Source organism: Podarcis liolepis, assembly GCF_965112155.1.
Source record: "Podarcis liolepis genome assembly, chromosome: 13".
In the NCBI taxonomy this organism is placed as follows: domain Eukaryota; kingdom Metazoa; phylum Chordata; class Lepidosauria; order Squamata; family Lacertidae; genus Podarcis; species Podarcis liolepis.
Window position 1 is genome coordinate 26,348,655 of NC_139573.1, and position 13,193 is coordinate 26,361,847.

Here is a 13,193-nt window from a genome sequence, read left to right on the forward strand (position 1 = left end):
ATTTGCAGCATCAGCCATTGTTCTGAAGCTGCTGCTCTGGGATTGATCATGAGAGGCTGAGTTCTTACACAAGTTCTTCAGGCAGTACTGGTGGAGGTTCCTCCATGAATGTTGCTGAAGTGGATAAGAAGCCACCATGGGAAACAATGCCACCGATGATGAAATCTCCTGGCTGATGATAGGTGTGAAGTGGATGATGAGGACCTTGGAGCCTGCATTTTGCTATGTGAGCCTGACATACCATGAAAGGAAATAGTTCCAGCAGAAAGATTACTAAAATAACCATCCTTAATACAATACAATCTTCATTCTACACAGAGACCACTATTTTTCTGGCAATCCTATGAGCAGCATCTCCAAGATGAAAATTGTCTACTTTGAATGATAATTTAGTTTCCTCGGAGGCTTCAATTTGGGCATATCCAAACTCAGACTTCTGGATCCCAGACTCTATCTATTCTGATTTGATTTATAGTATCCTTTGACAGTTATCACTGAACATCCACAAGGATTTTTGAGATTATTAAGATCTACAAGGATCTTAATAATCAAACAGGAAAGTAGTTATTCATTAAGTGCTAGGTATTCCCAGTGGAAATGCTGGAGAAAATGTGTTTGTCACATATTCAGAACTGTCACTTTTTAATTCCCTTTGGTTAGATAATAAGGGACCAGTGGTGTAGTGGTGAATTTTGAAATTAGGAGCTCATCATAACAAACCCTGTAGCCAACTGGGACTCCAAAATGTAGTGTGGTGTAGTTAGCATCTTGGAAATTGTTGGAGGAGACCTGGATCTATATCCCTGATCAGCCATGTGTCATGACTACAATCTATGCACAATACTTACTTGGGAGTACGCTTTGTTGAATTCCGCTATTCTAATATCAAACAACAGTAAAATTTGGAAGCTTAGTTACTGCTTCATCTACTTCCAAAAGCAAGGAGCATCTTGTGCCCTGGGAGATGATGACAAATCTGCTGTTCTACAGCTCAGCAAGGGAGAGTAGATTTTGGAATTACCCAAGACAAGGGAAACCAACAAACCAATCATCCACCAGAAATAGTATATGGTCCCTCTCCACACAATGGTCTTCTCTCCTTCACACAGTCAACATTCTGATAATGCTTCTTGCATTGTTACTCAACTCACAAATTAAGAAAAAGTAGAGTACAAAGCATGTTTTTGTATTGGGAAAATCCTTGTTTTGCCCTCCAGGACCTCTAGTCAAAATGAAGTCATGGAGCCTCAGTTTCAAATCCTAGCCATAGTAACTAATGCTGCGTTAGGTGGCCCACTCCATCACATACAACTCAACACACTCAGCTTCCCATTCCCTTATGTTTCTGTCTCTAAAGTACTCAAAGGCTGCTCCAGTGCTTAATCAATAAGTCATCAACACCTGTACTGTACTTGAGCCTATTCTAGCTCACCCGCCCATGCCAGAATCCAAAACAGACCCAGAGCCACATGTGCCAGAGCCCAAAACAGAGCTTGAGGCACCCAAAACAGAGTTCGAAACAGAGCCAGAGCCAGCCGTGCACACACTTTTTTTTTTTTACCCTCCCCCAACCCGGACATTTGCTTAAAATTGTAAAAAAAATCGCCCAGATGAGCATGTAGGCGCCCAAAAGGACATGTCTGGGATTTCCTGGACGTATGGCAACTAACCCTATGACCATTGCAGAAACTAGGTCTAGGAGGGGGAATATCCTTTCCATACAACCAGATCCAAGCTACTGAAGGCCTCATATGCCCCTCTGTCCAGAGGTTCTTCACCATGAGTTTATTTGTGGCATTATTTCTATACCCTTTATTATCATATAATAAATGTTTCTCTTGAACCTCAATGCAATGAACTTCTTTCTTAAAAAAATTATTTTTATTAGTTTTCCAATACACTCTCAATAATAGCCAAATTAATAACAATTAATTCCCCAATTATACACTTATCAAAGTCCCAATCAATCTCCAGTTAAAGTGGCTCCCCACGTGATAGTTTGGGTGCATTTCCGATCTTATATCACTGTGTTTCATAATCTTAATTAATGTCAGCTACATTTCAGTTACAATAATAATCCCTTAGTCAACAGCTACATAATTAATGATTTACATTTGTGATGTTACAATATATACATTTATAAAGCTTCAAGTGAGGAACTCAAACTATTATCTTTATTCTGCTCTGCATGTGAAAACTGTTATATCCATGGAGATTCCTTCTGTCCATATAGTATGTTGTCTCTTTCACTTCCCAGCTGTTGTTTTCTCCCATCATGGCTTGGGGCAGAACTGAATCTTGAAGTTTCTCAGAGGTCTTATCTCTCCATCCCTTGCTTTGATGTCTCAGAACAGGGAACAGTCTGCTCAGGGCCGTCTTTAGCATATGTGCCGCCGGGGTGCAAAAATCTGTCCAGCGGCCCCAAATTTAGTTTAGCCACCCCCAAATTAACATTTATTGAGCTTTTTTGGGGAGGGGAGAGCCAAAGTTGTTGACCTTTTCGGGGAGAGGTGAACTCAAAGTTGGGGGGGGGGATAGCTCACCTGTAACGACGCAGCGGAAATAATTGCTTTTGTTTCCTGACTCTTTGGGAGTATTTTGTGCTATGGAGTAACAGAGCGAAAAGGGGGGGGGGGACTATCGCTCCATTGCTTTTCACTGTCACCAATTGAGAGGGACCATATACAGTAGGTAAACCCCAGAATTTGGTGGCCAGGTGCCCCACACCCCTTGCAACCCTGAGTAAAGATGGCCCTGAGTCTGCTAAAACACATTCTGTCTCACTAGTAAAACATGTCACCATTTTTCCCTCAGCCTAGGAAAAGGTGAGCAATTTTTAACAAGCTGAAGATTTAATACTCCTTTCCAACTCCCAGAATCTCTGCAGCATTCTTTTCACAGCCTCCAGATTCTTTTCCTTCCACCAAGAGATTTATGGCCCAATTAAACTTTTATCTTAGATTACATTCCATCAGTAGCACACATAAATCTCAGTCTCTTTTTCCTTGTCTGTTGCTTTTAAGCAGAGGTGAGGAGAATTACTCTGTCTTTCCAATAGTCATACTTGAGCTACCCCTCCCTTCCTATCTTCAATTCAAATCACACACAATTTCTATTTTTGCTTTTTAATATCAACATTACTCCAATGTCCCTTCCTCACTTGTAAATATATTTTTATCTTATATTCCAGATTGCCGAATCATGAATATATAAAAGAAACTTAGAATAAACAAACTGTGGCTTCCTTCTCCCCATTTGACTCTTATGCCGAAGAAAATCTTATCTCAATTCAGACCTTTGATCCATGTAGCTGGTATATTTGACCGTATGTTTTTGCAACCCTTTTGCATCACGCGCCTGTACTTTAAAGCCAATTAAAGATCCAATTAAATGGAGAACCTCTGCTTCTTAATGGAGTCATAGGAGGGGTTTCGCCAGGTGAAGTGCTTTTGCACTCGGTGACTCCCTGCCTCCCATATTCCAAGCAAAAGCCAGGTACCAAGATGAGCTGTGAGTGAAGCCCATTTCCCCTGTCCCTCTGGGGAGTTTGCAAGGATGATTTACCCTCTGTCATCCTTGTTTTTCGTTCACCGACGATCACAAGCTGTTGTGGGGGAATCCCTCCATTAAGGCAGTTGGGACCATAAGCCTAATGCAATGAACTTCTGATTGCATCCTTCACTTCTTTATTTCGTAGTGTGTAGATGAATGGATTCAGCAATGGAGTAACAATTGTGTTCAATATGTTGACAATTTTGGTCATTTCTAGGGATGTCCGCTTAGAAGGTTTGACAAAAAGAAAGATGGTGGAGCCATACCAAATGAGCACTACAGCAAGATGGGACGAGCATGTGGAGAAGGCTTTTTGTTGACCTTGTACAGAAGGGATGCGTAGGATAGTGGTGATAATGCATATGTAGGAAAGAAAGGTGATCAGACATGAGCCCAATATGACAATGATAGATATTACAAAAGCTGCCATCTCAATGTCATAGGTATTGGTACAGGAAAGAACTATCCAGGAATCAATGTTGCAGTAAAAGTGATTGATCACACTGGGGCCACAGAAAGACAATCTTGTGATTAGAAAGGCTGGTATAAAAATAATGAGGAAACCACATAGCCAGGAGCCAGCTGCCAGCTTCCTGGAGAGCTCGTTGTCCATGATGGTGCTATAGTGCAGGGGATCACATATGGCCAAATATCGGTCATACGCCATGACAGACAGCAGGAAGTATTCTGTGCATCCAAAGGCAAACACAAAGTACATCTGAAGGATGCAGCCAGTGAAAGAGATGCTTCTGCTCCTCCCCAGAAAGATGGCAAGAGTCTTAGGGATAGAAGCTGTAGTGTACCATATTTCTAGGAAGGAGAGATTACATAGGAAGAAGTACATGGGAGTATGGAGACGACGATTTGCTATTACCAGAATGATGATGGCCACATTTCCCAGCATTGACATCACATACATGATAAGAAAGAGCATGAAGATGGACATCTGTAAATACTGAGATCCTGGGAAGCCAAGAAGGATGAATTCCATCACTTTTGTTCCATTTTGCGATCTTTCATTTGTATTTCCCATCAATCTTCTTTTAACTGTTCAAACAAATAGCCAAATTAACGGATTCATTATCCACCAGGAAATGATACAATATTATATTATGTGATGGTGTGTGTGTGTGTGTGTGTGTGTTTGTGTGTATCCAACATGAACCTGCACCTGCACCTTTCCCATCAACCTGTTATCTGTCAGGACTCCCCCCTCCCTCCCAAATACTCTGACTGGGGCTTTTTAAAAGCTGGAACTTGCCCGAACTGAGTTCCTTAGCAAACGAATCGAAAGGGTAGTGATATAATAGCAAGATGCAAAGTCATACAGAAATATATCACCAAAGGCAACTGCTTCATAATGAGGAATATAAACAAGCAAACATATAAATTCCCAAAGTAGTCTTTTTCTTTATAATAACTTGTGTATTTGATAGAGGCAATATCAACTCTATTTGCAAATAGAACGCTGTAGGGCCTCTTTCTGTTCTTCCCTTGGGAGATATGTATATAGAGACAGATTTGCCCATTTCTCTAAACTAATGATTGTATACTGCATAGTTTTCATGGTACAGGGTAAATCAATTAATGTACTATATACATAATAGTATTAAGATCACCATAGCCATTCTAAAAGATGAAGGGAGGCATTCATAGTGAATTCCAGCACCTCTTTTTCTAGAAAAATATCACTGACTCTCACTATCTTGTAAAGTGAAAAGACCCTTCTTCATTGTGGCTATCTGCTAACAAAATACTTTCCAAATGGAGGCTCACCCAGTACCCTCACTGATTTATTTATTACTTGCTTTTGACTTCTGTTTAAACCTCACTTTATCTACCTTTTTCCGTCGGTATCATCAAACAACCCAATAGTGTGTGTGTTCCCTAAGTGGGCTATCCCTATAGATAAGGTTTTGTTCCATGTTACTACTGTATATTGTGAACCTAAACTATTGGTGGGACAAGGATAGCCTTCCCATTGGACCTTAGTCACTGGAAGGCTGATACAGGGGCAAGGTACTTTTGAGGTGCTTGGGTCTCATGTTGCTTAGGACACTAGTGGCTGCTTGCTCTACTAGTTGCATCTTCTGGACTATCTACAAGGGCAGTCCCATATGTAGTGAGTCACAATACTCTACTTGGGAGGTTACTACGGCAGGGATTATTGATCCTAGATTATTCCAATCTAGGAATGGTGGCAGCCAGCAAACCAGCTGCACATGCCAATAGGCATGCCAACCCACTGAAGCCACCTGAGCTGCATAGAGTAAATCAGGTTACATGCCTTCTCCTTCCAATTGATAGATTAAATTAAGTCGATTAAATTAATTAGAATTAGAATTAAATTAAGTAGATTAAATTAATTAGAATTTGATTTTTTTAAAGCCTCTGTCAATAATGATTTCAACATTATGCATATGCCTCTAAAAAGAAGGAAAAAATATCATTTTTCATTCACTTTATGAGGTACATCATCACATATATGATGTTGTCCACAAAGTAAAACAATAAAACTTTATTGTATAGAATAATAAATAAAACCTATACACTTTAAAACACAAAGTATCATGAAAGTGAGATCACTGCCCCTCCAGACACACAAACAAACACACTACAAAACACTACATGCAGCACAGAACCAAAATGTGTACAATAAAACCACCAACCATGCCACAGGAACTTAAAAACAAAATCTTAAAAGGTCTTGAAAAGTAAAGAAAGCATGTGAATTATATTCTAGAATAAAAAATTTCCCGTTGTTTAAATTACTGTAAAGTAGTATTGGAGGGAGGGGAAAATGTGTTCCTGCCATAATATGATGAAGTTGAACGCTTATGCAGTATATACAAACTGACTTTCATAATGTACTCTTTACTTATCCATTACAAAATGATATGTTCAATTTCACTAATTTATTTTTAATGCAGTAGTCTCTCTCTCTCTCACACACACACACACACTACTTGAGATTACAATGGAGGGGTTCATGCCATTCACATTCACATTCAAATCACTTCTAGCTCACACCACTTCTAATCAAATACTTTGTCTTTCTAAATGGAGAAGGTACCCCATTTTCTGTCTTGTACAGATCCACATCCTTTGTTCCCTTTCATGGCCCATTGCCTTATCAGGAAGCTGGAACTGCTTCAGGAGAATACAAAAAGTTGAATTCTCTCAAAGTTTATATTCCGAAACACACTCAAAAATAGAGCCACTTACCACCTATTTACTGCTCTCTTTGTATCAATTAACGTATAATATATACTATTCTTCCACTTTTACTATTTTCAACAACTAATTGACTGTCTTATTCTTTCTACTCACCCAGTTAAAAATTCAGGTAAGGATGCTGTCCTGCACAGCTGTTTGTAACTCAAATTAATTTAGTTGAATAAGAAATATTTATCTTATTAAAAGCCACGTCTCCTTTAAGATTTCACCTCAGCTTTGAAAATATAGCCCTATCAAGTCTTAAACAACTATGGAGAAAAAAGAAATCCCTTAGATAACTTAAGCTGTGCTGTGTTCCCACAGGCCCTTCAACATAGAGAGTGTAGGAATACACCAAGGGATTTGAAGGACAGACCGAGCATCTGGGACCAATTCTAAGCAATCTGTCACTTAAGGTATTATTCAATCCCATTGAAGTGGACTTTTTAATGCATCTTGAACACCCAATTTGTTTGAATTGCATATAATTCCCTGGTGCACTATTAAAAATCATTGCAGAGGGAAAACACAGGAGCAGGAGCAAACTTGAACAAATTGTAACCACTAGGGGAGAAGTTTTCAACCTTTTTGACTCCAAGGCCCCCTTGACCAACTACATTCTTTCTGTGGCACCTGCCTTAAGGGGGTGACCAGGCTGAAACACAACGACTCCCCTTCCTGCCAAAAACGAATGAATAAAATACCAGGTTAACTTAATTTACAGTACAGCAGACCATCTAATGCCCATGACCCAACTATTCAATAAGTAGTAGGTGAAAAAACCAACCCACCCGGAGGTGGATCTGCCAAAGATTCCTACATGGCCCTGAAGCGACAAATAAGTCACACTGAGAGATGGGGGGAGGGTGGTGCTGCTAGGAAAAGAAGCGGGACGGAGGCTTCTCCCCCCCCCCCAGCCCTTAAAAGGACGACCCGCCACCACCTCACCCACAAGTGTATGATTGATGCAGAAGCAGCAGACATGCTGTCTCCCTAAGTCTGAGCAGGCTGAGGATACAACAACTCCCCTTCCTGCCAAAAACAAATGAATAAAATAGCAGATTAACTTAATTAACAGGCCAGCAGACCATCTAATGCCCACGACCCTGTTGGAAAAATGCCCGGGAAGGCTGCCACCTTCCCAAGACACTGAGGCGTCTCTCCAGTGGTCACCCTCTGGCTGTAAATCTTCCTCAGTCCAGAGACACCGGTAATAAGCGACCCCTCCCTCCTGAGAGGAGCACACTCGTCTTCTGGCATCTCATTGCAGAAGAAAAAGACAATCAGTAGCTATAAACTACTTTATTTCACAGTCCATATATACAGAGAACCCATCAGCGTGTCTCCTCTCTCTGAGCAGCAGTACGGAAGAGAACACTTCACTCAGAAGTGAAAGTAACTTTTTTTCACAGTACTGAGACTGTGCTGAGACTTCCTGTCTCACACTCCCAGACACTCACATGATATAAACAACCATTGTGCTGCTCGCTGAGTAGCTGGTGAGATAAAAATCCTAACAGACCCAGCTATTCAATATGCAGTAGGTGAAAAAACCAACCCACCCAGAGGTGGATCTGCCAAAGATTCCTACATGGCCCTGAAGCGACGAATAAGCCACATTGAGAGATGGGGGGGAGGGTGGTGCTGCTGGGAAAAGAGGCGGGACGGAGGCATCCCCCCCAACCCTTAAAAGGACGACCCACCACCACCTCACCCACAAGTGTATGATTGATGCAGAAGCAGCAGATATGCTGTCTCCCTAAGTCTGAGCAGGCTGAGGATACACCCCACTGGCCAGTACTGAGGCAGAATGGGCAGCTGTCTGGGTCTTCCTGTCACCTTGATTGCCATTCATTCAGTAGGGATACCTGAAGATGGGAATCCGAAGTATGGAGTTCTCCACATTCATATACTTCCACACAAGCAGCAATTTTGATTTATTGCAAGGAAAAGAAAAACACAACTAAATGCACAACCTGTCTAGCCAGTTACAAATTAATTGTATGTAGGCAGAGCCCAGTCATTGTTACATTCAAATATTCTATTCTAAAGAAATCTTAATTTTCTTAGAGATATGCAGAAGGAGTGGATCTATCTAGCATTATAAATCTACAGAAACTGAGAGTGCTGAGGAAAGAGTTGGAGCAAATGTGTGTTGCTAATTTGCCATTGTAAGAAACTATAATTTAAATATATTTTTGGGGCCTCACTTATTCCTGTATAATAAATGAAGGTGCAAAATTGTTCCATACACCTTACTCTGTCATGCTTTCCTGAGACACTACTGTTGGGGGGGGGGAGAAGTTCTTATCTCTGTAGTTCTGAGAACGGGCTTTTCTTATGTTTTTATTTATTACTCCCAAATCAGAAATTTACCCCAAAATTAGCTTCATTGTTTGAAGTTGAGTTCCTCCTTAAGGGAGTCGATAACCTTCATATTTGCCAGGGCAAACTGGTTAAGTGTTAAGTAGGTAGAGGATGCCAGTTGTTCTCTTATGTCCTGGACAAGATAGAAAAGGTACTAGGGTTATAGGGCAATTTCAATATTAAACCATGCCAGCCTGCACTGAGAATCTGCTCCATAGAAACAAACCACATAAAAAGTTAAAATAAGCACCAATCTTTTTGACAAATTGAATACATTAAAATTTCATAATTAGGGGTTTAAAACCATTGTGGCATTCACCATGTTGTATCTGTATTATTTTTAATGTATTTCACCACATGTTTACACAGAATTTATTACAGAGGGGGAAGCTCAAAGGGCCATTTTTTTCTTCCCAAGTGGCTACAGATGGTTGGATGTTTACTTAATTACTTAAGTTTAAGTAATTAACTTATTTTTTTACTGATCCAACCCAAGAAGTGGGCAAAATATCCTGAAGAATAATAATAATAATAATAATAATAATAATAATAATAATAATAATAATAATAATAATAATTTTTTATACCCCACCCATTTGGCTGGGTTTCCCCAATATCAAATATTGATTATATCCTCCCTTGTTTTTCAGTAACTTAGGCTTTGAGCTGACTCATAATTAAATATTCCCAAGTGTATATATATACTGGTGATTCAAAGTAGTCCCTATTGTTGCTGCAATCAGGTCAGTACAGCACTGCCAAATATAATTTGCTTTTAATTGGTGATGCATGCACCTCATTTATTGGTTTGCCAGGATGTCACATCACTCCTCCCATTTCCTCCACATAAAATACTGAGCGAACTAATTTTCCCGCTTCTTACATCAAAACAGGTTTTCGGTTATATTCTAAAGACTATATTCTAAGTATCAGGAAGAGAGAGAAATAAAATACTCTGTGATAATTGTCAAGACGGAGATTCAAGATGCATTTTGGAGGCAATATTTTGAAAGGTAAAACAAAATTTATTCTTCCTTCCTTCCTTCCTTGAAAGCACATTTAAACAGTAACTCTGAATTGCATCCAGACCTAAGCTTAAAGTAGACCTACTGAAATCTAACTTATGTCCCCATTCCTTCAATGGATTTACTCAAAGTATTGATCTGATATGTAGAGATCTGAAGGGTTCTGGAAGCTTCTCTGTGTGAAAGAAACAAGCAGAAGGTTCAAGATGTTTGGGTTATTCCTTTAGAGAAGCTGAGTACAGCTGGCTTAAACTGATTCTGTTATCTCATGCTGACTATAAAAATAGGCCAGAAGAAGCCTGGGTTTCACTTTCTCTTTCTATCGCTTTTCATTCTGGTGTGGTGTTCTGTACATAGTATGCTTAGTATTAAAGTTTACACTTGTAAGTTATTGTAAGTTTAAGTTAAGTCTGCTGCAACTGGATTTCTTATGGGCAGTGCCCAAATTTCTGAATGTATTGGATTTGTTAACATTATGCTCATTTACCTTCAGTAGCAGTAAAGCTCTGCTGGATGAAATATTAATTAATTAATCTGGTCTATTTTTGGTGGAATCCTGCAACGTGTTTAAGTTTTTACTCTGCTAACTATACATTGGAATATATTCTAGATCAATATTAAGTAGAATTAATGACAATTTAGCCATCCAGATTTTGCTGGACTGCAACTCTGATCATCCCTGAACTCTGGCCATGCTGGCTGGGTTAATGTGAGTTGGAGTCCAGAAATCTATGCAGAACTACAGGTTCCCCATATTTCCATCACAGGGTCCAGTTCCTCTTTGAATGAGGGAGCATGGTACAGTGGTACCTCTGGTTATGTACTTAATTCGTTCCGGAGGTGCGTTCTTAACCTGAAACTGTTCTTAACCTGAAGCACCACTTTAGCTAATGGGCCCTCCTGCTGCTGCCGCACCGCCGGAGCACGATTTCTGTTCTCATCCTGAAGTGAAGTTCTTAACCCGAGGTACTATTTCTGGGTTAGCGGAGTCTGTAACATGTCATAGTGCTTCAGGTTAAGAACTTTGCTTCAGGATGAGAACAGAAATCGTGCTCTGGCGGCCCGGCAGCAGCAAGAGGCTCCATTAGCTAAAGTGGTGCTTCAGGTTAAGAACAGTTTCAGGTTAAGAACGGACCTCCGGAACGAATTAAGTACTTAACCTGAGGTACCACTGTATATCAGTGAGTCCACTCTGTAGAATTTAATTGGCTAAAACTCTGTGTGAACCAAATGACAGACCTTGAAAAAAGTCCTGCTGAAGCTCATCTAGTCTAATTTCCCTGATTCTCCTTTCTGACACACCTAGAAGGCTGCTTATATTATGCCAAAAAGCATCATTAATGATTGGGAATTCAGTACATAGTTCAGAGGTGACAGCCCTAGACACTTGCCTCACACCATGGATGTTCCTTCAGCTCTGGTCACCATGAAAATGAATGAGTGTCATACACTCATAAGAGATAATTAAAGCATTGCATTTGGAGGTAGCCCAGTATGGGGTGGAAGTTGTGAGTTTCCTATGTGTGTATTTATGTGCATGGCTGATGTAGTCTGGCACCTAGCAAGGAGTTTTCCCATGGCTGCATGTGATCTGACAATCTAAGGGATTTGCTAAGACACTATATGATTTATAGCAAATCAGATTATTCAAATTATGCTGAACTAATTTCTTGTTCTGTTGGTCTTCCTTTCCTTCATACCCCGTGTGTTTCTCTTTCCAGATGGAAATGGAAGCCCTAATCATACACTGATCACAGAATTCATTCTGCTGGGACTAGGAAACCTTCATGAGCTAAGGATCCCTATGTTTGTGGTATTCCTTGCAGTCTATATAGTAATATTAACAGGGAATATAATTATCATGGCAGTTGTGTTGACTGACCACAGCCTTCATACAGCTATGTACTTCTTCCTAGGAAACCTCTCTTTCTTAGAAATATGGTACACCACCAGTGTGGTTCCAAAGATGCTGAAAACATTACTGACTGCCCATGAGGCCATTTCCTTCTCAGCTTGTCTCCTCCAGTTTTACACCTTTGGCTCTTTGGCAGTTACTGAGTGTTTTCTTCTAGCAGCAATGTCCTATGATCGCTATGTAGCCATATGCCAACCACTGCATTATGGAAACTTAATGAACTTCAGAGTGTGCATTCAGCTAGCAATAGGGTCGTGGGTTGGTGGGTTTCTGACCCCAGTGCTCACCATAATAATGGTTTCTATGTTGCCTTTCTGTGCTTCTAATGAGATCAATCATTTTTTCTGTGATTTGGCCCCTGTCATCAAACTTGCCTGTGGAGACACACAAAAAGTGAGGTTCCCCTCTTTTCTTATCTCCATCCTTGTAACCTTCTCTCCTTTCCTTCTCACTATTATATCATACTATAAAATCGTCTCCACCATCCTCAAGATCCCATCTGCCAAAAGCAAACAGAAAGCCTTTTCCACCTGCTCCTCACATCTCATTGTGGTTACAGTGTTCTATGGGACACTGATGGTGGTGTATGGTGTACCTACAACAACTTGGTATCCCAACTTAAGCAAAGTCTTTTCTATGCTTTATACAGTGGGGACACCAATGATTAATCCTATTATATACAGTCTGAGGAACAAGGATGTCCAGAATGCATTGAGGAAGCTTTTGACTAGAAAGCCTATATTGCCACTTGAGTGAAGAGAATGTTGGCATACCATGTGAATGTGGAGAAGCACAGATCACTGTAAATTTGTATTTAAAAATTATTGTTTCCATATCTGATATTGGTTTTTTTATAAAAAATGTACAGATTCTTCTGAAACATACTTATGTGCATATGTACCACCTACACACACACACACACACACACACACACACACACATCCAATCTGTGAATAAGGTATAAACATTGAAGCGTCATATACTTTCAGTGTGATGTGAATGTGTTATCAGCTGTATTCAGAGTTTAGTCATTCCCATTGATAGCCAATATGTGGAGAGTGGACACAGCCCACATCCCAGCCCTGAAATTGTGCATCTTTTTGTCCATTCCATGGATT

At 40.2% G+C, this 13,193-nt stretch overlaps 3 protein-coding genes across 3 annotated transcripts in view; 2 read left to right on the forward strand and 1 right to left on the reverse strand.

Annotated features, from left to right (window-relative positions):
• LOC310691014 (vomeronasal type-2 receptor 26-like) overlaps nucleotides 1–7,506 on the forward strand; it is a 33,920-nt gene extending 26,414 nt beyond the window's left edge. Inside the window, exon 3 of the transcript XR_014518317.1 lies at nucleotides 7,093–7,506. The gene's annotated coding sequence lies outside the window, so the exon portion shown is untranslated. The remainder of the gene's footprint in view (nucleotides 1–7,092) is intronic.
• LOC310691070 (olfactory receptor 6F1-like) lies at nucleotides 2,946–4,599 on the reverse strand. Its single transcript, XM_083470670.1, has one exon. The coding sequence runs from the start codon at nucleotides 4,583–4,585 to the stop codon at nucleotides 3,650–3,652; it is 936 nt and encodes a 311-aa protein (XP_083326796.1). The 5' UTR covers nucleotides 4,586–4,599; the 3' UTR covers nucleotides 2,946–3,649.
• Nucleotides 7,507–11,348: 3,842 nt separating the features above from the next.
• On the forward strand, nucleotides 11,349–12,837 carry LOC310691101 (olfactory receptor 10R2-like). The gene has a single exon (XM_083470704.1). The coding sequence runs from the start codon at nucleotides 11,965–11,967 to the stop codon at nucleotides 12,829–12,831; it is 867 nt and encodes a 288-aa protein (XP_083326830.1). The 5' UTR covers nucleotides 11,349–11,964; the 3' UTR covers nucleotides 12,832–12,837.
• The last annotated feature ends 356 nt before the right edge of the window (nucleotides 12,838–13,193 follow it).